The 24,662-nt window shown below is 37.2% G+C and overlaps 1 protein-coding gene across 1 annotated transcript in view; it reads right to left on the reverse strand.

Moving 5' to 3' along the window:
* The window catches only part of LOC104464664 (nebulin-like), a gene marked incomplete at its 3' end in the record, with an annotated part of 32,576 nt that extends 9,140 nt beyond the window's left edge, over nt 1–23,436 (reverse strand). Inside the window, exons 1-32 of the mRNA XM_010077440.1 lie at nt 23,245–23,436; nt 22,440–22,484; nt 19,727–19,930; nt 18,667–18,747; nt 18,256–18,363; nt 17,664–17,768; nt 17,251–17,355; nt 17,046–17,150; nt 16,207–16,311; nt 15,659–15,763; nt 15,356–15,463; nt 14,480–14,596; nt 13,699–13,800; nt 13,506–13,613; nt 13,307–13,411; nt 12,786–12,884; nt 12,243–12,347; nt 12,038–12,145; nt 11,087–11,398; nt 10,751–10,957; nt 9,975–10,079; nt 9,523–9,630; nt 8,392–8,703; nt 7,034–7,240; nt 6,694–6,798; nt 6,060–6,167; nt 4,849–5,160; nt 3,191–3,397; nt 2,351–2,455; nt 2,080–2,187; nt 1,385–1,696; nt 434–640 (exon numbers count right to left, since the gene is read on the reverse strand). Of these exons, the coding sequence (XP_010075742.1) occupies nt 434–640; nt 1,385–1,696; nt 2,080–2,187; nt 2,351–2,455; nt 3,191–3,397; nt 4,849–5,160; nt 6,060–6,167; nt 6,694–6,798; nt 7,034–7,240; nt 8,392–8,703; nt 9,523–9,630; nt 9,975–10,079; nt 10,751–10,957; nt 11,087–11,398; nt 12,038–12,145; nt 12,243–12,347; nt 12,786–12,884; nt 13,307–13,411; nt 13,506–13,613; nt 13,699–13,800; nt 14,480–14,596; nt 15,356–15,463; nt 15,659–15,763; nt 16,207–16,311; nt 17,046–17,150; nt 17,251–17,355; nt 17,664–17,768; nt 18,256–18,363; nt 18,667–18,747; nt 19,727–19,930; nt 22,440–22,484; nt 23,245–23,436 (4,722 nt within the window). The remainder of the gene's footprint in view (nt 1–433; nt 641–1,384; nt 1,697–2,079; nt 2,188–2,350; nt 2,456–3,190; nt 3,398–4,848; nt 5,161–6,059; nt 6,168–6,693; nt 6,799–7,033; nt 7,241–8,391; nt 8,704–9,522; nt 9,631–9,974; nt 10,080–10,750; nt 10,958–11,086; nt 11,399–12,037; nt 12,146–12,242; nt 12,348–12,785; nt 12,885–13,306; nt 13,412–13,505; nt 13,614–13,698; nt 13,801–14,479; nt 14,597–15,355; nt 15,464–15,658; nt 15,764–16,206; nt 16,312–17,045; nt 17,151–17,250; nt 17,356–17,663; nt 17,769–18,255; nt 18,364–18,666; nt 18,748–19,726; nt 19,931–22,439; nt 22,485–23,244) is intronic.
* Between the last annotated feature and the right edge of the window lie 1,226 nt (nt 23,437–24,662).

The raw sequence follows: 24,662 nt of genomic DNA on the forward strand, positions 1-24,662 counted from the left end.
TCAGAAAATAAATATCTCCTTATAAAAGCATTCATATAATGTAGCAATTTCATATCAATGTAACAGGCATCAGACAAAACAGACTACATATTTAAAAGTTTAAAACCTATTTCCAAAAGGGATCACTCCAGTATTTTTAGATTTAAACTGTTAAAAATCTACATTCAGTTATGTTGAATAAACTTGATCGGTAAAATGTGACCCCCAGGTCTGTCTTTATATGTATTTCTTAGAAATATTAGGGTCATGCTTTGCTTTCAGGTATAGCAAAGGTCTGTTAAGATGAAATACAATGACAGTCAAATATATTCATTATCTGCCAGAACTGGCCAGTTTCCAAAGCTATGCATACCACGTGATTGACTATTACATGAGGCATAGTTTGTTTCTTACTTCTGCAAACTTAAATGAGCTTCGATGAACACTTTCTTACCTCATCCATGATCTTAGCATTATTTAAAGCTAAGACCATGTTCATGGAATCCATAGGAACAGAATACTTCAGCTTGTCTGGATGCTGGCGATACTTCTTTTCACTAAGAATTTCCATTGCTTTTTTGTTCTTCTCAACTTCCAGGGAGCCCAGTGGCATCCACCCAATACCCTTCATATTTTCGTCATAGTCTGCTCTGTACTGATTCTGGAAGCAGAAAGAAAAGAAAATAATCAGATGCATGAAAAAGTCTGTAAATCATGACACTTCTTGGTGTGTTTAATGAATACCAGATTTTGAAAGCACTTATTCTAAAAAGAGGCAAAGAGTATCAAGATACATTCAAGGTTTATTTAGAAACACATCTGTTACAGTGGTGGTCTATTTTATTATTCTGCCTTTTATACAGTGTCCAAATGCTCCTTATGATCTATATAGATTGCTCACATGAGATTACATGCTAAGGCCCTCTTGAAGAAGAGGATTACCTTGAACCACTATACTGAGAAAAAAAGGCCCTCTTCTCTAGATGTTAAATATCGCAGAAAATCTGAGAATATAGCTACTTAGTTGGTTTCCCCTTCTTCTGAAAATATATCTTTTTGGAAGTACAAGATAAAACTATCAATGAAAAGTAAAGCTTTGGCTTGCACACAAGGACTGCTCCTGAAGAGCCTGATGGGACACGTAAGCAGTCAATATTCATTTTACTTTATACATAAAATTACTTATTTCCAAGCCCAAATTCTTTAGCAATATGTGTAATTTAGTATTTCAGAGTCTTAGAAAAATACAACGGCTATCATTGAAGGTCTTATTTCATTTACTACATTTTACTATGTAACTGAACTAGTTTCACTAAGAAAGCAGTATTATTTATCTTACAGCAGGCTTTCATAAACAAAGCATCACTGTATTCATAACGCAAAGGTTGAAGAATCTCTCACTTACATCACTTTGTAATTGCATCATGTTTTTGGCTAATTCAAGACTCATAGCATCAGGCAAAACATTGTAGGTATGGATCAAGCTTCTGTAATTTGCATTTGTAGCCACTTCCTGTGCTTTCTTCGCTGCCACAACACTGATCATGTCAACTGGAGTATGGAAATTAGTCTTTGCCTTCTCATAATCTTTTTTGTATTCACGATCAGATTGCATCTTAGCCACCTGCATGAAGTGCACCAGCTTGGGGTCGTCTTCAAGGCTGCGGAACCCAATATGCTTTCCTTTCTCTTTTTCGTAGGCTAGTTTGTATTTATACTGACAGCAGGAAAGAGAAAGAACAGCAAAAACTTTTTAAAAAAATGCACTATTAAGGTCAGTTTTATCTCTGAAAACATAGAAAATATCTGTTATTTTTCTTCACAAGATCTCAGGTTTAGTCATGTAAACACACTTCAGTCTTACAAAATAGCCCATTTAACAGTTACATGAAGCTCAGCAGCTTGCTGGACAAAGAGCAAAAAAAGCACAATTCAGTGTTATTTCACTGGAGAGCAAGTACTGGACAAGTTTATCCCATCAAGCATATAATGGAAAGCTAGAAAACTCAGGGTGCTTGAAAACAACACATTTACACATGACAGAGCACTTTGAAAATGTCTTTGTAGCTGCTCTAGGTACTATCATGCAATCACACTTACATCACTTGCAATGTCCCTGGAAGCTTTTGCTGCTTTTATTGGAATAGCATCTGGCTTCATGTCATAACCTTTCTTCTTCTCTTCCTCCCATCCAGCTTTGTAAAGTTTCTAATTTAACATGTAAAAGAGAACAGGTATTCTATTATGAAGGCAGAACCACTGAAGTACCCTATATCTGAATTTGAACATTTTCAAAAAAGACACAAAAATGACACCAATTTTTGAACTATGCAGCAGACACCAAATGCCCACCATGAGCATGGTAACTCACATTACTCATTGTGATCTGGTTCACTCTAGACTGCAGAATTTCTGGAGTATCTGGCATAACATGAATGCTGGTCTTCTCTTTGTTCCATTTATCAGTGTAGAGCCTCTGCAATTACAAAGTAATATTCAGCATTGAAAAGGCATTGTATTCATAAAATAAGAGCTTGTTTTTGTCTTGCTCATTTGCAATATGTAATATTTTACAGTAAAGTTCCATAAGCATTACAAATAATCTTCACAAACATAGCTGCCAAGTGGCAATATTACATTCCTCTTCTTTCCTTAGTACTTTGAGAGATTTGCAAAGTATATTTTGATAACTAATTAATATTGAAAACGAAAATTTTCAGTCTGCATTCTTCCCTGCTTCAATACAAACCATAAATTATTTTTTTTCCACACACCCTCTTTCCATGCCAAACATGGAATAAGGATCAGTGGCGGCCCAGATAACCAGGGACAAATCTAAACAACTCCACTTTTCAAGGAAACTTTTACAAAACTGACAGAATTTCATGTTTTTTTCAGCTCACTGACTATGAATACTACTTCCTACAGGAAAAGAGCAAAGGTTACCAAAGCACTGTAAATCTGGAGAAGACATCTTTAATCACATACAGAGAATAAAAATCTTTAATCTTTATAAACAGAAAATGAAACTCCTTTAATTATCAATACAGTCTGAGGCTTCCATCATCTCTTAGCGTCCAGTCTTGACCAAACCAACCACTATACCCATTTGAAATTCTGATTACTTCAGTAGGAATGCACCTGCCTCACAATTTTGCAAGACAAAGACCCAATCTCTGGCTCAGTCACGATCATCTGAACAAATTCTCACCTTATTCATGGTATCAGCATTTTTCTTAGCTAGCACTTGTTCCATTGAATCCATTGTAATAGAATACTTCAGCTTGTCGGGGTGCTGGCGGTACTTCTTTTCACTGAGAATCTCTGCAGCTTTTTTGGCTTTTTCTACATCCAGTGACTGAATTGGTATCCAGCCGACTCCTTTCAACCAGTTATTAAAGTCTGCTTTGTATACATTCTTTTAAAAAATAAACAAGGAAAACCACAGTGAGACAGGGAGAATTAGAATGCCCGTATACATAAAAACAGGTAAGGCCTTAAAACTTCTCCTGGTCATACATTTCTGAAGGAAAATTTAGACAAGCCTGTTGTAACTGCTGTTGTCTTCCAAATTCTTAGCATAACATTAACAACCGTTTATGTGTTAGGGATAAAGAAACTCTTTGCACTAAAACAATGTGTAGAACTCACAACCCAAATGTACAGACCTTAGAACAAATTCTGAATGGTATGAAAATATGACAAAAATAGAATTTTTTAAAAATTACACTCTTGTTTGTTAGTGGGCTAAGTTCACATCAGAATTAATTCAGAGAAATGATTTCAACAACAACTGCTTAATGGCTTGGTTCTGCACAATCTTCAATAGGCACCATTCTTATTTAATCATACTTTGTAACATGGCTTTTAGAACAAAAAAAAGTACAAAAATCCTGTGAAAATAAAACCTGTTTCCAAACTGCCCTGTTAGAAGTATCAGACTCTGAGAAAAAGACCACATACTGTCATAGCATGTGTACACAGGGCCAAATTTGTCCCCAGGTACCATGCTTCTCTCCTTGTAAGCATCCTGAGTTACACAACCAAGCAAGCTCAGCCAACTCAGCAAGGCTAGGTAAAAATACAATGGGGAAGCAAAAAACTTGGGGTGAAAATCTCAGTATTTGAAAAGACCAGTGTGTAAAGGTCAGATCTGTGGGCCAATGGGAACATGTACACTATCCTCTCCAAACAATGCTTAGAATTGAAGAACACTTTCAATCAGATTAACTTTTTTGAGAATTTCAAATTTGTCAGAGGACTGTTATGTAATGCAGATTAAACTAAATAGTTTCCGGATAAATAAGCAGACCTTAAAGTTACACTAGTGAAACAAAATGGAAATGAGTCACAAAACTTAATGGAAACTACAAAGCTGTTGGAGGATAAAGGCAGGAAGGAAAAGTGAACAAAATAAAATATCGAGGTATAATACAAGGATACATAATGTATATTTTCAGTAAACTTAAATAAAATATAGTCAGAATTTAGATTCTATACATAACTTATGAGCTCTAAGAATATAAATAATAATCATAGTAATAACACATTGTAATTACAAATCCAACTACAAAAATATATTAATTAGAAAAACATGTTAATTTGCTGAGAATTAGCCAAATATGTAGAGATTCTGTGATTCTGTGAGATACAAAGATACAAAGAAAGTTGTTCTTTGCTAGGTAAGTTCCCTAGAACTTATCAGCTACATATACTTCTGATGATCTTTGGAAAATACAGGGTTCCAGAGCAGATATTTACATCTCAATCTACTGTTAGTCAAATATAGTTCATTTTTTAGCCATAAAAAGTTAGTGTAACACAGTCATTATGAGAAGGAAAAAAAAAAGCTGATTACTCATTACATACATCACTCTGAAGCTGCATCACATTTTTCGATAGCTCCAGATTCACAGCATCAGGGAGGAGTGTATAATGGTGAATCAGCTGTTTATAGCCAGCATTTGTAACCGCTTCCTGGGCTTTCTTGGCAGCCGTCACGCTGAACATATCCAAAGGAGTATGATATTTGGTCTTGGCGACTTCATAATCCTTCTTGTATTCACGATCTGATTGCATTTTGGCCACATTCATGTAATGAACAAGTTTAGGATCATCCTGCAGGCTACGGTAACCAACCTGTTTGCCTTTATCTTTCTCATATGATTCCTTGTACTTGTACTGGAGACAAAGGAAAAGAAAGCCTTACCCACTTTGGAAAGAGAAAATATACTTTTGACAATTCCAATACTTTGAAATTCAATATTTTAACAACTGCAGTTCATTCTATAAACTCACAACTTGTTTTTCAGACAGCACAAGATTATTTAGGTCAAGAAAAGAAGAGGATTGCTAGATTTCTCAGCTGGTCTTGACCCCTGGTACAGATCTAAATCTAGATACACAGTTACATGCCCTCCCTTGCCATTGCCTCTGCCATACTGTATTTTACTGCCATAGACAGAAAACTCCCAGGAACATTCAGCTTTTAATTGAAAGACCAGCATTACAACATATTACTGAAAAGCCCAAGACTACCAAACAACTGGATATCCCAGTATTTGGCAACCGGGGACAGGCATGTTTAAGTGGGGAATGGAAGTCATCTGCAGCCCTTTGCTAAAGTTAGTGAATTCATTTCTGTGTTCCAAGTCTCCTTTCATAGCTTGTGTGAGATGGCACACAAAGCTTTACTGTTGCCAATTAACAGTTCCCTGAAAACAGCCACACTTCTGTACAGCTCGTGAATGCTAGAGAAGCAGAAATACAGGTCTCCAGCAATTAAGAATACAGCACAGTTAAACTGTAACAAAGGAACTTTCGAATAAGCAGGTGAATACCTGAAGCACATATAACAAATAGCCCCAGCTCCCCAGCACCCACACATGTTATGATGTATTTCCAAAAAACCTGGTTTTTTGGAAGTTCATGTAAACATCTGAATTCCCTTGTTATTTCACAGTATCATACGAATTTCAATTCTCAGAGTTACATGTCTCTACACCTCTATAGCATAATACGCTAAAGAAAGCTGTAACACAGCAGATGCATGTATCCCACTTCATGTAAATTATACTTACATCACTTGCAATATTTCGAGAAGCTTTAGCAGCAATAATAGGAATGGCATCTGGTTTCAGATCATATCCTTTGGCAATGGTTTTTTTCCAGTCTGCTTTGTAGTTAGACTTATAGGGGAAAAAAGGTATGAGTTCGGAATGTTACGAGTAGCAATTTTAACAAAGTTGTTTAAATCCATATTTTTATTATAGGAATCAAAATATTCAGTTTATTCTGTGCAGTTGCAAGGAAAAATGTATAACTACAGTTATATTATGATAAATAAATCTATTCCAAAGATAGGAGAGTCCTTCAAGACAATCAGTTTAATTAATGTAGCTAATTAACATGGATAAAAGATAGATAAAAGTAGATGACATAAGTCTCCAACCCTATAGGAATTTGAATAATGTCATGCTGGTTTTTTTTATTCAGTCTATCCAAGTAGTTTGGCAATAAAGCACTGAAATATTTTTATGTTCATGGGTGCTCAGACTGCTTAAAAAATTGCTTAACAAGCACAAAACACATTGACTTCAGAGCTTGTGCATTTCTATATTCAATATCATAGCACAAATAAATAAAGCAGGTTTTTTCTATTAAGTAAATGACAAATAAATATATTATTGAACAAACTATTGGGTATATGCTCACATCACTCAAATTGTAGGCGTTGACCCTGGCTTGAATAAACTGCGGGACATCAGCATCCAGGGTATATCTGTGTTTTACTTTTTCACCCTCTTGCTTATATTTTATCTGCAAGGAAATATAAACAAATACTTGTTGACAAGTACAAGGCAGGTATCAGTGTTAACAAATTGAGACAAGGCAACAATGCTTAATTCTTACCAACAAATTACAATTGTACTATTTTTACAGTTTTTAAAATTTAAAGGGTTTTTTAATGGAATAACAGACAGTAACCTATAAATCATGAATATGGTAAAAAGATAAAATCAATATATTGCATTAATAATGAAAAATTCCTTACATCACTCAGTTGCTTGGTGTTGTGCTGAGCTAAAACCATTGGTATTGAATCTGGTACACTTGTAAATTTGATGGTGTCTGGGTGCTGACGGTATTTCTTTTCATTTAATGCCTCTGCAGCCTTTTTAGCTTTTTCAACATCCAGAGAACCGAGAGGACTCCATCCGATACCCTTGAACCAGTTGTTATACTCTTGTTTGTATGCATTCTGAAGGAGAGAAAGACAACATGGACCAAGATTTTCCCACAGAACTGTAATAATTCCGTTTAAAACAATAATCACACAGTCTAGCTAGTGTGTTCTACATTAGCAGGAAATATTCATAAATTCTTGAAGGGAACAACAGATTTTTTTTTTATGTTTCTCTGTGATTTCATAAGAAAATGAGCTACTGTATGTTTGATTCACTATTCATTTCTTAGTAACATCCCTCCAGTATTTACTAACCTTACTTTTCTCTTACTAATGTGAAAATTTTCACTGACTTTCAATCTTAATAGCTTCTAAACTACCCTATGGTGACCATTTAACAGGGTTTCATTTGCTCTGTGTTTCAGACTCCATGAGACTTGGCCTTATACAAAGGCCCACAGAGCAGTGGCTCAATTTTTTGTTTTCTTCCTACAGTTCATCCTACAGTAAAATATGCAGAATTCACAAACTGCAAGTGAAAAATTTATTCTGGCTACAAAATATGCAGAAGGTTGTTATCCCATATAAATATCCCAACCAGGTTAATGCACAGTCTGCATCTAAGGATATGGTGGACACTCTGTTTAAGACCCTTGTGCTCTAACTCTATAATGTGTGGCCCTCCTTGGGGATCCACAGAGAGTCAAACTCCACAGTATACAAAGAGCTGCAGAGTGCAACCATGCACCCCCAGTCAACCACCTGAAGCTCTGTATCTGCAAGGAGGTCCTAGGAAAGATCTCCTAGAGATCTCCAGAATGTATTTCTAATCAATAGTTACATTTTGTCCACTCCTTCAGTCCAGCTACACTATGGTATCTATCTCATGTGAAGACAAAGCAAGACAACTTAAAAGAGCCTTAAAGAGTAAAACATGCTATGTTAGTTGCAAAATAAAGTTTCCTGAGAAAGCGTGACAAAAGAGTTCATTCATATTCAATATTCCAGAAGTCTGCTCTCCACTGATACACCAACATCAAAATCAAAATTGGTACTTCCAAATGCCACCACCAGCTAATAAAACTTCTAACAATCTTCCCCAGGACATAAGAAACACAGACTATTCCCATACAGTAATGGCAATTTTCACTGAATATAAACTCATATTTTATTTTTCACAGTGTGCAGGAAAACATCCATGAAATTGTGATCATCGAAATACTTACATCACTCTGAATTTGCATCATGTTCTTTGCCAGCTCAACATCCATGGCATCTGGCAGGTAAGTGTAGTGATGGATCAGATTTTTGTAGTTGACATTAGAAGCTACGTCCTGAGACTGTTTAGCAGCCTGGATACTGTACATATCCGGAGGTGTATGATAGTTAGTCTTGGTCTTCTCATAGTCTTTCTTGTACTCACGCTCAGACTGAATCTTTGCCACATGCATGTAGTGGACAAGCTTAGGGTCATCTTGCAGGCTTCTGAAACCAACCTGTTTTCCTTTAGCCTTTTCATATGCTTCTTTATATTTATACTAGAAACAGAGAAAAGAGATCAAATGTACTGTGGCATGGCTATTGATGGCTACACTAATGCAAAAGAAAATAAAATAAAAGCTCTCACGACTTTCACTGGAAAAAGAAGCTGTAAGCAGTTCAGAAAGATAAACTCTCCTAAATGGCATACCCAGCAACTGTACCTACATCAGCTTTTCTTGCTCCACCACCTAAGCCTGTACACAACAGGTTACACACACCACAATGAGATTTACCAACATTAGCTTTTCATTTCAGGAAGGGAAAACTTTTCCTATGCATTCCTGTGTGGACAGGTGTATAAAAATATCAGAATAATTGAGACAATCCTTCTCAGTCACTTGAAAGCAACAGCAAACAAACAGAATGTGACTGGACAGCTTCCTCAAATTGAAGGAATATCCCACTTTATACAATTTGCATTATAAGGCCTTCTGATTCATGTATATGTTATCTTCCACTGTATACCCAAAAGCACCCTCACAGCACATATTGTCTCATGGTCTGCAAATAGGGGTTAATGTAGTGAATCTTCTGGAAATTTATCATAGAATGATTACAAAAACTACTGATTTAATTTCTCCTGTGAAAAGTGGGTTCAGAAACACAGTGCAACAGCATTTGCCTATGTAAAGCAAACAAGGTGAGCATAAACTAAGTTCTATATAAACTAAACCTTTGGGAAAGACTAAGAATCTCCTTCTCATAATACTGACTGTAATGAGACTTGTACAACGTATGAGGGCCACCAAATGGCCCATAATGAATAACATTTTTACTAAATGCCTGGGAAAAGTATACCTGGAATAGATACTTACATCACTAGCAATGTTTCTTGAAGCCTTGGCTCGAGTAATTGGAATAGCATCAAGTGACACATTGTGCCCTTTAGCTATCAGATCATGGTAGTCTTGTTTATAATATGCCTAAAAAAGAAAATCCATATTATTCTAGAGAACCTAGTAATCACAAGGCTACTCCTAAGCTACTCCTACCAATTCTTTAAAAGCAGATGCAGTGAGGATCATATACAACTATCAGTCTTCATTTATGAGAACAGATTTATGTATTAATTAAATTAATTATTACATGATTAAATGGCACCTGGTTGGAAATTCAAATGACACCAAGAATGAAAAATTACAGTGATACAAGTTGATTATATAGAATGCATACCAGTGAAAGGAATCTGCAATATGAGTGTATTTGTAACATACTGTTCAAAAATTCATTAACAATGTGCAAAACATGTTGTAAAGAAGTCACTTACATCACTGACGTTAGCTGCATTGTATCTGGCTTGGATAAACTGTGGGACATCCGGGGTAAGAGTATATTTATGTTTAACTTCCTCTCCAGAAGATTTGTATAGTTTCTGTAAAATATATGATATAGAAATAAATGCTCCTTTCCTTGTATAGCTAGCCCCAGCTCACTGTGAATAAACTGAGGGTTTATGTTTGATTTTGCAAATAAATGTACATTGCCACCTATTTCATAAAGACTGAGACTGCACTTTTCATAGAATTATTGATCTTACGCATAGAAAGAACGCACCCTAAAAGCTCTATGCAGTGTTTACTCAGAAAAATTAGGCCCTTTAACAGACATAAAAACCCATTTCTGAAAGAGCAGGGTAATAAGGGATGGTAGGAGAGTGTGACATAAAACAAAGCTTGCTGTTTTACAGCGATGGACATACTGCAATTCATCAAACATTCTGGAATTCATTCATTATTGTAGGTGGTAAAACATCAACAAACAACTTGAAAATTTCACATTTCTTAAGTCACATGTATTTCAAATGTGCTTAAAATACAAACAGACAGAATCAGCTGATGTGAACTGAAAGCGCCACATGATTTCCACAGAGCTTTGCAGACTCACACCAGGAAATCACTCAGGCAAAATCAGAGTGCAGAACAATGACAACACAGAGAAACACTTTCAGGGTAACAGTACTTTAAAAAATTCTAATGACAATGCTCAACTCTTCAGTAGATACATCTCTACTTTACTATAATACACATTTTTTTCTCTACTTACATCATTGAGTTGAACTGAATTCTGTTTGGCTTGGACCATTACCGGTGAGTCCACCACACTTGTAAATTTAATGGTGTCCGGATGCTGACGATATTTCTTTTCACTCAATGCTTCTCCAGCTTTTTTAGCTTTTTCTACTTCTAGTGAGCCAAGGGGGATCCAACCAATGCCCTTCATCCAGTTATTATAATCTGCTTTGTATGCATTCTACCAAAGTGAAAACAATGTGTTAAAAGTTAGGAATTAGAAAAAACAATTCAGGGACCTCTCCTTAGTCTTCAAAGTTTTCTCTTGAGGCATCTCAAAAAAGTTCTGTTCACATGAGGTTTTACTTACATCACTCTGAATCTCCATCATGTTTTTGGTCAGCTCCACACTCATCGCATCTGGTAAATAAGTATAGTGGTGCAGGAGGTTCTTGTAATTAGTGTTGCTGGCAATCTCTTGAGCCTTCTTGGCACCAACAACATTGAACATATCCATTGGAATGTTGTACCTAGTTTTTGTTTTCTCATAATCTTTCTTGTACTCTCGCTCAGACTGTAGCTTGGCTACTTTCATATAATGAACGAGTTTGGGGTCATCTTGGAGGCTCTTGAAGCCAACGAGTTTACCCTTGGAAAGTTCATAGGCTTTTTTATAGTTAACCTGTTAGAATAGAATAGAACATGGAGAATATAATCTTAAGAGTAGTAACTTAGCCATAAGTAAAACAAAAGCAAAGGCTACCCTTTGTTTTCTGCAGAGTATTGCTCACATTTAAGTCAGTGACCATAGATCTCAATAAAACCAGACACACATCTCTTTACAATTCACTGCTACACAAATCAGTTACTTAGCTTTCAAAGTAGCATTATCTCACTTGTACTGATCAGAAAAAACTACGGGACTTCTGTGAGGCCATCCCCAAGAATCTCCCCAAAACCCAGTGATGTCTTAGAGTCTTTCACCTTGTTTATGATCAGGTCTATAATTAAGGACAGAGATAATTCAGGGGTCCATTGCTCAAGGAGCTGTCACTACTGACCTACTCCTCATGATTTTCCTTAACCATACTGCAGTTTAAGATTGCATAATCAAAGTCTTTTCTAAATGTCATTATACAAATACATGAGTGAAGCAATGAAACATCAATAAAAATATAACGGTGTTAAATATGTCCAATAACATGCTCAAAAAAGACAATAAAGAAGTTATCCTTCAGATATCCTTAATAAACATAATCACAAACATTGTTTAAGTAAATTCTTTTGAATTAAACAGTTCCTTTAGGAAGGATGTACTTACATCGCTGGCAGCCTGCCTAGCAGCCTTGGCAGCTCGGATAGGAATAGCATCACTTTTTAGATCATATCCTCTTGATTTGATTTCTTCCAATCCCGTTTTGTAATAGTTCTAGAAGAAAAGGTGAATTTGGAATGAACAGTTTCTAGCTAACAGCAACTTCATATTGTAAGTTGAATCAAGAGCTCTGGGTTCAAAATATACTTACATCACTAACATTGTAGGCATTAACTCTAGCCTGTATAAACTGGGGCACATCTGGAGGGAGGTGGTACTTGTGAATAATTTCTTCACCTTTGGATTTATACGCTATCTGCAAAGAAAAATTAAAAAAAAGAAATTTAGCAGCCCAGGGTTTATAGATTGTAAATGCTTAACGACGCTGAGTGACACAACTTAGAGATCTCATGTTACCTCAGAAAGAAAGAGATGAAATCCTAGTCCTTGCCAAGTGAATGGTATAAACCCATAAACCCCACTGACTTAACTGGTTCAAAGAATAAATTAAGAATGATGGGCATAAACAAAATTACAAACATACACACTAAAACTTGACATGAACAGCCACTTGAAGCACAACAAAAAAAAAAAATCTGATTTCCAAATGATCTTCCACTGGAACAGAACTGCAAATACACACAAATGTTTTTGTGTTTGTCTGCTCTTAAAACTAGATGATAAAGTGAAGGTGGCCACAGTGCAGAAACAGATAATGTCAGAGTGTAGCAACAGGTTTTCTAAGTTTACTTACATCACTCAGCTGTTTGCTATTGATCTCTGCTTGCTTCTGTACTGGGGAGTCAGTCACTTGGGTAAATTTGATTCGATCAGGATGCTTTTTGTAGGTGTGCTGAAGGAAGATAAAGATACTTGCAGAAAATGCATAAGCAAAAACTATTTCACAAGACAGAAACGTAGCATTACTCGGGATAGTTAGCAGTTACGGCATCTGTGCAGATAAGCACTGTCACACACAAAGGTTCTCTTGTTACATTTTAACATAGTCAGAGTGCAAATAAATTTTCAAAGCTCTAATTTTATGCTTTTACTTTAAAAAAAAAAAGATTGTGCTATATCTGTCTTGATCACTAGATGTCACAAAAGGCTCTAAAATACAGATGAGTATGGTTTTTAAAAGTCACACATGCTAATAAGGCCAAATTCAAAATAATAAAATTTAACAAGAATCATTCTGTTAATTTCTACATGGCTCAGAAGCAGATACTCTGCATGTAATTGGCTACTTGATAGTTGCTGCTGTCCTGTACTTACATCTTTACACTGCTCTAACTTCTTAATAGCTTCATACTCTTGAGTTATGGTCTGAGGGAAGTAGCATTTTGTCTTTTCCTCCTCATAATCTGCTTTGTAATTTTTCTAGGAATAAAATCAACGTTCAGTAAGAAACCACAATTGAGCTTTCTCTGAAATGAAAGTATGATGGTGAAAACAGAAAGATTGCCACACTTACATCACTCTTCATAGCTTCAACTTGCATGCAGTGTGTATGATATGGGTCCTCAAAGCTGCCCAAATAATGTCCTAAAATATTCTTTTCATATGCATCTTTATATTTTACCTGGAAAAAAAATAATCACAAGTTGATAAATTAAAGTAATCAAGACTGTCAGTATTGAATGACATAACATAAATCAAATACATACATCACTAAAATTCTTCAGAACAGTATCAATCTGGAACTTTGGTGTGTCACAGTAATTCATGCTGGTTCCTTTTGATCGTTCATATGCTTCTTTGTATGATTTCTGAAAAAGAAAATAATGTCAGATAATGCAGTAGATTTCGCTGCGATTCACTCCCAACACATTAAAAATGACAAAAGCAAAACTGTGAAATAATTGCAAAGAAAAGCTTTCCCAAAAGATTGAAAAACAGAAGGCACTTTTTTCCCCCAATGATTTTTTTTAAAAAAACCTCTTTTTTTAGTCACTATTAGGTTTGTAAGGGAAGACAGAAAGATCTGACTAATGGGTGTTGAACTTCTGACTCTGAGAAATACGCAATCTCTTTCCATACAGATGAAAACAGCAAGAGAGAAATTGAGAAAGCCATTACAGTGAGTAACCAGGATACAATATATATGAATATGTAAAAGTATCACATCTTTTATCATTATTGGCATCAGCTGAAGTTCCTTAAAACAGTAAGGGAAGAACTGTCATCTTGTCATCAATTTTCCACAGGGATCTAAACGAACTATGCAATAATGAGCTATCCCCATAATGTGCCACAGCTATTGTTACACTCCCTTGTGGAGAAACAACTTATCTACAGCGTTCTGCTTGCTGGTTATCTCATGACAAATACTGGTCTATAAAACTAAGAATACTAAGAGATCCAAAGGAGAAGCTTTGTGAAGAAAGGATGAGTTTGGTTTATTGTACACGACTGAAAATCATCCACCTTTACTTTGATAACACTTACATCACTCAGCGCATTTCCTGCAGCTTTTAATTGCCTCAGCAATGGGTTCTCTGTAGCAGGAAGCACATTATAATCTGCAATAGCTTTGCTCTTTTCATAGTCTGCTCTGTATTTTACCTTTGAAAAAAAACAAAAATAAAAAGGGTGTGGTTTTAAAAATCAGTATTAAAAGCCAAACGCTCACTAGCCTATATCATCTGGAACTTTTCAGGAAAATTTCCCTTGTTTTTTAACTTATGATTGATGGCGGCAAAGGACCATGAAAGGCGCTCAGACCACAGGAGTGCGTGGGTGATGAGATGGGCGACAGGGTCACAAGATAAGTGAGAGCTATTTAGTACATGTCCCCACCTCTGAGTCCCCCCTCTCCAAACACTGATATTTTTCAAGTATCAGTTGACAGCTCAGAATGGTCACATTCTTACAATTAATGACATAAGATTGCCTTTGCTGGCGCACGTACTATTGCAGAAAATGCAGAAGCCAAACAAATTCTGCATTTTGAACAATAGATGGGCCAGCACTATATTATGGATGAATAAATATGAAAATACTGAGCCAAACTCAGCCAGCTTAAGTTGGCCTTGATTAACGTTACTGATTTGTTCCAACTGAAAATCAGGCACATAACATTATCAGAGCAAACAATGAAACAAATTCTACTCCACCAAAAGAAAGTTCTACTTCATAGGCACTATTGTGGAAGATCATAAGCATGGTGAGGAGTTGTTATAAGCTTCCTAATGGAAAGCACACAAGAAAACATCTTTTGGATAGAAGAAAATATTTGTGACACTTGACAAGACAGTTGCAGCACAAACTGGCCTGACTTCAGAATGATACCAAGCTAAACAAAAGGGAGTACACGCAACGTACCTTACTGACATTCTCTTGAACTCGCTTATTAGCTTCATATTCTGGAGTTTCAGTCTGCATAAAGTAGATTTGGTCTTTCATGTTTTCAAAGTCTTCCTGGTATTTTTTCTGTTAGGAACAGAGACAAACAGATAACAATGTATCAAATGCACTGACATTATAAATCAGACCTCCATGAAGCAGCATATTTAGGAAAAGAGAAATAGCACAAATGGAGCAGGCAAAATTAATCAGTATTTTCCACAGTAACATAAACAGAGGATAAAGCTGTTCGCTTCAAGATTTTCTGGAGAATTCACTTACCATGCTTATATTTTCTGCATTCATTTTTGCAACTGCAACATCATAGCATGGAGTTTGAGTCCACTTGCCTTTGATCTTCTTTTTATAGTCATCATGGTAAATAATCTATACCAAAATCAAAAAATGAAATTTAATCCCCAAGATTGAATTTTCACTTGACAGATTTGTTTTTAAAAGTCTTCTTCTTAAAGTTGCTTCACATTTTACATCTGCCCTATAACCCCTTTACCAGATATTGTCAAAAACACCGTAAATACAATTTGGCCTAACCACTTCAGTATTCAGTTATCTCTCTTAGAAGCAGAAATGTTTTGTGAAAACTAAACTCACCAACAAGAATAAAGTTTAGCCTTTAACCTGAGACTGGGAGAGATTTTCTCTGAGGCATTTGAAGAAGAAAGGAATTGACTTCTGCCACTGAAAATCAAAGGAGTCTTCATATGAGCTCTGGTCTGTTCTTTTGCTTTCCCTGTCTTTAGCTACCTTTTTGCCTCTCTAACTCTAAAAGTGAGGTTTCTACAGAAGGAAGAGCGCTGCATTCTACTCACATCACTCAGCTGCCTTGTCACTTTCTTGGCTTGTTCCACATCAGGTGGATCTGGCAGAGAAGTATATTTAGATTTTCGCTCATCATGCCCTTTTTTGTAGACAATCTGAAAATATGAAAGAAGTGAACATTTACAACAATGACCAACTTAAGCATCAGAACATTTACTCTCAACTCTGCCAACAGCACCATTAACAAAAGTAGTTCTGTCCACAGCTACTGTGGCATAAACTCGTTCAATCAGTGTATTCTGGAGGACTACAGCGAAGTCTCTTGATAAGAGACAGTGAAAAAGAATCAGTTCCCTGGGAGAGTTTCTAGTATATTACACTGTTGCTCCTGATAAAGATGGACTAGTGAACTTCTGGACATCCGCAAAATTCACTGAATCTTTAAGTGAGACCTGAAGTCCTTGGTTGAAGAGCTCTATGTATCTAAGTATCAGCAAATCACACAGCCTCACAAATTCCTGACTTTTCTTAGAGACAGATGTGTAGACCCACAACAGTGAACTGGGCTTACAGCCAACCCTGAGAGTTTCTCCACACATTTAGAGAGATACTCTAGGTCTTCTTACTGATTACTTCAGAAGATCTTCAGTAAATGAATTATTTCATTCATTCATTATCCGGCATCAAATTGGCAAGACATTTATATTCTAATATTGAGTACATACTTTCCTATAGAAATAGCACTAACATCAGAGCTATCAGTGCACACCTACACATTTTTATTTTCTGATCCATTATGAGGTTTTTATATCTAGTCAAAGTCCACCACAAAGACTATCAAGTTACACACTAACAGGAACCCAACTGTCAATCAGGCTTTGATACTTACATCACTCAGAGCCTTTTGAGCCTGTGCCACCCTTCTGAGCTCTGGACTGTCATCATATGGATAGAATAATGTTTTGTCTCCTTCCCAGTCTTCGGTATAGAGTTTCTTAAAAAAATAAAAATGCCAGAACACTCATACGACTCAATCTCTGACTTGGAATGCTTCTTGCACTTCAGCTGTCTAAACCTGTGGGGTTTTTTCTTACCTTACTGAACAGTGCTGTGTTTTTTATTGCATTCACAAGCTCTGGAGCATCAGGGGGAAGCAGGTACTTGTCCTTATTCTCCTCCCAGCTCTGTTTATATAACACCTGGAAACAAAGATCAGCATGTTGGTTACTCTATTATTAGAAAAATAATTACATTTGTGAATAAACTACCTGCTCTAAAGATTTTGCCGAAGTGAAAGTCTCAAACCAGTGACATTTAAACACATTAACTGGAAACATTTCAGATTATATTTATACTTGCCTTATCAACTTCTCTAGTATCTCTCCCTGTGCTTCTAAACTGTTCTATAAACATTGCTTTAGTGCCCTGAGCTCAAAACTTTTATATATCAGTAATCTCATGATCCGCTAATGTTCACAACCCTTCCAGAAAGCTGTAACTCACTCACCTTGCTCACTTGCTGTGACACCTTCTTTGCATGTTCTATATCCTTGGCCTTTTCATCAACATGGCAAATAGTTCTAGCAACTTGACCAGCCATGCGGTATTTAACCTAGATCAATGCACAACAAACCACATTTATACTTACAGCAAAAACTGACAGTGTTTATTTAAAAGCAGAATATTGACATTTTTACTCTTAGTACTGTAAACACTCAAAATCTGCATTCAATAAAGCATTTAGGACTAGTTGTTTCTTAGAAATGAAGCCTACAGAAACAAATGGATTTAGTGAATTAACTGAGAAAGAAATGCAGCTTTGAGACAGTTGTTTGAAGAGATGGGAAACCAAGTTAGAGGCAGCGCCCTTCTGTAATCACAGAGTTCTTTCTAAGAGTACTTCCACCCTGTATAATGAGATAGAGAGCTCCCATGCTATGCAGTATATCTCAATTTCATAGTCCACTACCATGTAAACACTAGCTGTAGTGCCAAAAGCAATAGAGCCACATCAACACGGCAAAACAGCAGCCTGGGCACAGATCATCCTAATGTGGTTATACCACCTCCAGCTTGACAGTGGACTCAGTCAGCATTACCGCATGGACTGCTGCACCACACTCCTCAATAAATCCTAAGCCAGGAGTGGAGCAGAATTTAATGCACACCCACGATATGGGCATCACCATTGTCTCCCATGCCTGTAACTTTAAAAAAAATTCAGAAAGTTTCAAAACTCTTTAGGCACAATTAAACAGGTCTATTATTCATCTAGAAAGGAACCATCACATCTCCCTTCCTGAAAAGCCTAAATTCCAACCCACAACACAGAACTCAAATTGTCTCATACTCTCTGTTCTTTGCTCTTGTAATCTGATAAAGTTTCTGCAAAACATTCAGATTGCCTTATCAGAATATAATAAAAAAATATGACTTCTTATCTAACATTTAAAATCATGACTCAACTTACCACTCAGTAAGTATTTCTTCTTATGACAGTTGACACTTACCTCACTGAGCTGGTCTTGCACTTTCTTGATTCTCCGAATTTCTGGGGTATCAACTGTGGAAGCATATGGCTTTCCTTTTTCCTTCATAAATTTTTCTTTATACTTGTTCTGAAAGAAAATAATGACAAATATAATTAAGACAAATCCTAAAGCTCTGGCAGAAATGTATGCAGCAATTATTGATTTCTTTTTCTGGTCAGTATAGGATTTTTTGGCAGATTATTGAATAACATAAACTGGCATTACTCAGTCAAATTTGCAGAGTTATGCTTATTTTAACCAACTGACTTTCTTCCACCTGACACAACAGAAAAAATCCATTTCTACCTTTGGCCTGGTTTAGAGCACCTCTAACTGATTACATTCTCCTTAGAATGATATTAATAAATTTACAGTTATTTGTTTCAGTGACCACAGACAAGGAAAATATGTGGGTGAGGGTAGCAGTCCTAGACCTATAATGTCACGCAACCCTTAAGCAGTGAATGCTGGTAGGTAATATACATTAAAATTTAGGAAAAGGAATCTGATACCATCTACATCTGTGCAGAGCAGTTGTTTTCCACTTTTAACAACATCATAGAGTATTGGTCTACTGGACTTTGATATCCTGTATCAGGAGTTTAGGTTGGTGCTTGTTCCTACATACTGTGCACAAAGATTTTTCTTGGATATATATAGAGGGATAGAGAAATCTACTATTATAAAAAATATTGAGGTTTGCTACTCAATAGACCTTAGTCCCTGTTATCTTCCTTCCCTCGGATATCCAAGCTAGATAGTGCAGGAGCCCTATCAACTGACATCTCTGATAACTGTCAGTCACCTGCCTCAAATCACTTTTTGTGCCTAATGATTGCCTGATGCACTTAAGCAGGAAATAGGCAAGAGAGGGGCTAATTCAATGAAGGAAACTTCCTACTTCTGGCAAACACCATTACTACACATCATGAAACGAAGTACAGGAGACAAAATAGTAGCATGGATCTTTGCAATAATACCTATCCAACATTTTTAAAGTTGGTGTTCCTCAAGAAATAAAAAACATGGGACAATTTACCTCACTGAACAGGTCCTTCATTTTATTACTGTGTTGCAGATAAGGTGTCAAAAACTTAGAGGGGTCCACTTTTGTCCGTATTGTCTTCTTTCTGACTGTAGGTGCTGCATCCTCGACAGAAGGTTTTGAATGCTCAACAGTATAGGTGGTAGTTTTAGGACCTGTGAAGTCTGTGCTAACAGTCTCAGTGATCTCAGTGACCACCTAGGAATAAAGGGAAAAATAGTTAACTGCTTTATAACTACAAATCATCATTTTATAATAAGCATTTTTCACCTCCCCTGTCTAGTAAAAGAATACTCAGTTCATATCCAGGAACCACCTGCAAGGCAAAAAAACAGTGACACTTTTCTTACTGGGATTATCCAGTATGTCTACTATATACCACCTAACCCAAAGAAACCCACAAGGGTTCTGACTTGCTGATTTCTCTGTCAAACTCATGCAATTATTCTCTAGACGAGCTGGATGAGTGGGGCTCCTGTTGCCACTGTTCTATACCCGTAACTTCCACTCGCATCAGGGAGGTTCTCAGATGGGACCACTGGCAAACACAAAGTGTGGAACTGTTCTCAGTGCTGAACTTGAGTTAAAGACATGTCGCTCAGCCAGGGCTCCTAATGATGTTGCTGAAAGTTGTGAAAGCAAGTCAAAAGGTGCATACCTTTTGAAGATAATCAAAAAGATTATCTTCCTCTTGCAAAAGGAAAGGAACGGACACAGCAGATAGACTCAACCAAGTCTTTGTGAATCTTGTAGTAAGTACATGATGGACCAGCTGACCAAACAAATACCTAGAATCCAGCTTTTCTACTAAGCTCCTAGGCAGATCACAATCATTGCAGAGACATAGTTGAGATACTTAAATAATCAAGCAAGCAAGCATCCATTGGAAATAACCCCTTAATTTCTTTAAATTGTTTATGTACTTGCTTATCAACTTACTCACGCTGTCAGTGATAAATTTAACACTCAGATTCTAATTAAAAGCATTTTAAAATAATTATTACAACTTAAAAATATGCTCCAAAACCACGTGAACAAGAAAGTATCAAGATTTATTTCACATGACTTAGCTTAAAAAAACCCCTGCCTTTAAAAGGAATGTATGAAGCTTAGATTTCTGATAGCTATTTGCATTAGTACGAGACAGACCAGAAAATCAAGCATTAAACATTAAATGAGATGTATACAAAACTTAACTACAAAAGGTTTGTTTACTACGTGCACATTAATTGCACTTAACTAAAGCTGTCCCAGGATGTTATCAGTTACATCAGCACCACCACAAGTTTCTCTCTTACAACTCTTTTGAAATATGCAAGTGGTCATCTAAGTGTTAGCACTGAAAGCACTGGAGAGTTTGAAACCTGTCTAGGCAAACACCATGAAAACCTGTACCTGCTGTTAGCTTTAAAGCAAAGCAGTGAAGCTCCATGCTTTTATAAAAAGTTGTAACACATTTCTCAAACTTGGAAGAAGCTTGATTCTGAAAATACAGTATTTTGTGCAAAAAAAAAAAAAAAAAAAAGCTTTTATTGGCATATGATAACTCATAGGGCCACATGATGCTAATACATTAGACTGTATTTCTAGCTGATGGGAAAATGTCTAATCACATTAGCTAGTATCATACTGATATGTAATTCTTCGTTCCACAATACTGTTTCCAAACAATGATGCAAATCAGACAGAGAAATAATCAGTCATGCTATTGCTCCCTTTAAATGCAGCCTGGCTACAGGTTTTAAAACACCTGATGAACACAGGGGTTGAATTAATCTTAAAAATAATGACAGTCTTCCTTCAAAAGTGTAGTCCTAGATTACTTGCTCAAACAGTATTAATCAAATTGTATTTTATTAAATTAAAAATATAGGAAGACTTTGGGAACAGAGTCTTTGTTTGGAAAGAAACACGCTCACACAGTGAAATGCTAAGGTTTTTTTTCTGCAGAAGCATATGCCATAAAGAATATTTCATAGTGACATAGCAGAGAGTTGAGTTACATCTATATTATAAATAGAATTTCAAATTATGGTAATAACACCTTGGTGACTCAAATATTTGTTATTAGTGCCATGAAAAAAAAAATCTGCAAAACACCACTTTTCAGTGAAATTACACAAGGTGAACAGAACTGATACATGTAAACTGGTTTCTGGCAGAATCTTTTTATATTTCTCTTCATAAAAAGGTTAAGTATAATGTATGCATATGCCTGTTGTTCATATGTACATATCAAGGATGTGAATGCGACTAGATAATTTTGTTCTTCAGTGACTGGATTTTGACAATATGTTACTCAAACAATCTTCCTGCCTGTGTTTCCTGTTATTAACATAACCTGTTGATTCATTTTTCCAGCTCCTGTGCAAACAGCTGCTGGGCAGGAGCAAATGGAAGACTTACCAGCAAGACCCAGGGCAGGACAGAAATAATCACAGTCCTTTTCTGATGGACACATCCACAACTCCTTCTAATGGAAACCAAAGAGTGGCAGATAGGATACTCAGAACAGGCTAGGAATCCTCTAGATCATCCCACAACTGGGTCTTGCAGAGGAAACAAAGTATTAAGAAGCAACTGCTCACTCCTGTTTGTGTGTTTAATATAAAAAATTAGTCCCCAGAATACAAAAGGCCACTAATTTAGCATCATGCATTGATTACATGCATATATACACCACGTGCAACACCACAGGGACCTTTACCTCATGTGGTTCACCCTCCTCAACTACTGTCTCTTCAATGTAGTACTATTAAAAAAAGAGAAAAAAAAAATCTTTGTTAGGCCGGTTCATATAGACTACCAAATCACAGCTTCTGTTAAGCTGTTTTTAAGATACACTTCTGGAGAAACAGAACTGAAGTTCATAGGTACCTATGCAGTCACACCTGCATCCCTGATAATTCCAAACATCTGTTCATTTTTTGCACTAATGATTGGGGTTTTTTCCATACATTCCTCAATTAATCATCCTAATGTAACTAATGAATGATCATTATCTAATTTTACCCACAAGAGGGAAGACAACGATTACCACACTAAAAGAATCAGCATTCAAGAAATCAGGATTTTAAAAGTGTTTGGTAATATGCCGAGAGGGCTGTAGTAGGTTTCTCTCTCTAATACTGTCTTCAGAATAGTTCCTACCTACAGGTGCTTGAAGGACACGAATAGTTACTGGCTGCCAGCTAGACTCTGTACTGTTGATCATAATTCTGAGCATAGCAGCCCGGTCAATTTTCCACCCACTTTCTTGTCCACTTATCCATCCCACATCTCATAGATTTGGTGATGACCACGGGAGACTGTTTCAGAGGTCTTCCCAAAGCAGTCAAGGAATGCAACATTCACTGGTCTCCCATTGTCCATAGCAGCAGTAAACACATTATAAAAAGCAGTGAGTTTGGTCAGCCATGATTTGCCCTTGGTAAATCAATGTTCACTGCTCCTCACGACCTTCATGTCTTTCATGTGTCTAGAAATAGCTTCTAAAAGGATTTGCTCCATACCCTTCCCAAGGACTGAAGTGAGGTTGACCAGCCTGTAGTTCCTTGGATATTCTTTCTGGCCTCTCTTGAAGATGGGAATGACATTTGTCTTTTTCCAGTTGCCAGGAACATCCTTGCATCACTGTGAGCTTTCAAAGATAACAGCCACCTTGCAATTTCACCAGCCCTTTCCTTCAGCACCCCTGGATCCATCTCCTCTGGTTCCACAGAACTGTGTACATCCAGTGGGTTAATTCATCCCTGACTCTGTCTTTCTCTGCTGTGGCTACTACTTCACTCCCACGTCTTTGCTAGGAAATTCAGATATCTGGAAGACCACAGAACAAGCCTTATCAAAAGGTAAAAAAGGCTTCAAGTTCCTCAGCATTTTGCCTGTTCCTTGTCACTAGCTTCCCTGCCCACTGAACTATGGTCCCACAGTCTCTTAGCTTTCCTTTTGCTGCTCATGGCACATGCAGAAACCTTTCTTGCTGTTCTTCACTACCCTTGCTGGCTTCAACTCCAGCTGAACTTTGCCCATGTATATAGGAATGGAGTTTTATAATGTCTTATGTCTTTATGATCCACCCAAGTGCCCTGCTCCTGCTTCCACCTTCAATATACTACTTTTTTTGTGTGTGCCTGAGCTCAGTCAGAAGCCCCCTGTTCATCCATATCAGCCTTCTGCTGTGCTTGACTTCTGCACGTTGGACTGAACCATTCTTGTGCTCTGAGAAAATTGTTCCTGAGTCTCACACAACTCCCCTGGGCCCCTTTGCCCTGCAGAGCTGTTTCCCATGGGATCTTCCCAAGCAGGCCCCTAAAAGGGCCCAAATCTGCTCTTATTGTAATTCTGTTTATTGTGTTCACTCCTCTCTGAATCTTCAACTCCACAGTCTCGTGGTCACTGCAGCCTTGGCTGCCCTTGACCTTTGTATCTTCCACCAGTTCCTTCTTGTTTGCGAGTAGCGTGTCCAGAAGAGCATCTCTCCGAGTTAGTTCACCAATCAACTGCATCAAGAAATTTCTCTTAAGTGCTTTCCAGAAATCTCTTCCAGCAGATCTGGGGTGGTAAAAGCCATCCATAAGCACATGGGCTGTGCCTGTGGGGCTTTCTCCAGCTGCCTAAAGAAGATTCCAGAGCACTACATTCATGCTGAAGTGGCAGATCCTCAAGTGGAGCATGAACCTTCCTCCTCTTGATGGAAACCATGAGCTTCCCGCCATCTCCGTCGTGACGGCCGCCTTCATCACCCATATCAGCCTCTTCTTCACCATCCCTGTTGGTGCAAAGCCTGCTCATCTCTTCCTCCAGCAACCTGCGCTGCAACTGAGTCACCTGACCAGAACACATCTCCCAAAGGCGAGACAACAAGGGCTCTGTGGGCTTCCCTCCCCGCTGGCAGCTCGCCTTTCCCCACAGCGGCCGGCAGCCAGAG

This window comes from Pterocles gutturalis, unplaced genomic scaffold (genome assembly GCF_000699245.1).
Source record: "Pterocles gutturalis isolate BGI_N339 unplaced genomic scaffold, ASM69924v1 scaffold45633, whole genome shotgun sequence".
Classification (NCBI taxonomy): Eukaryota; Metazoa; Chordata; class Aves; order Pterocliformes; family Pteroclidae; genus Pterocles; species Pterocles gutturalis.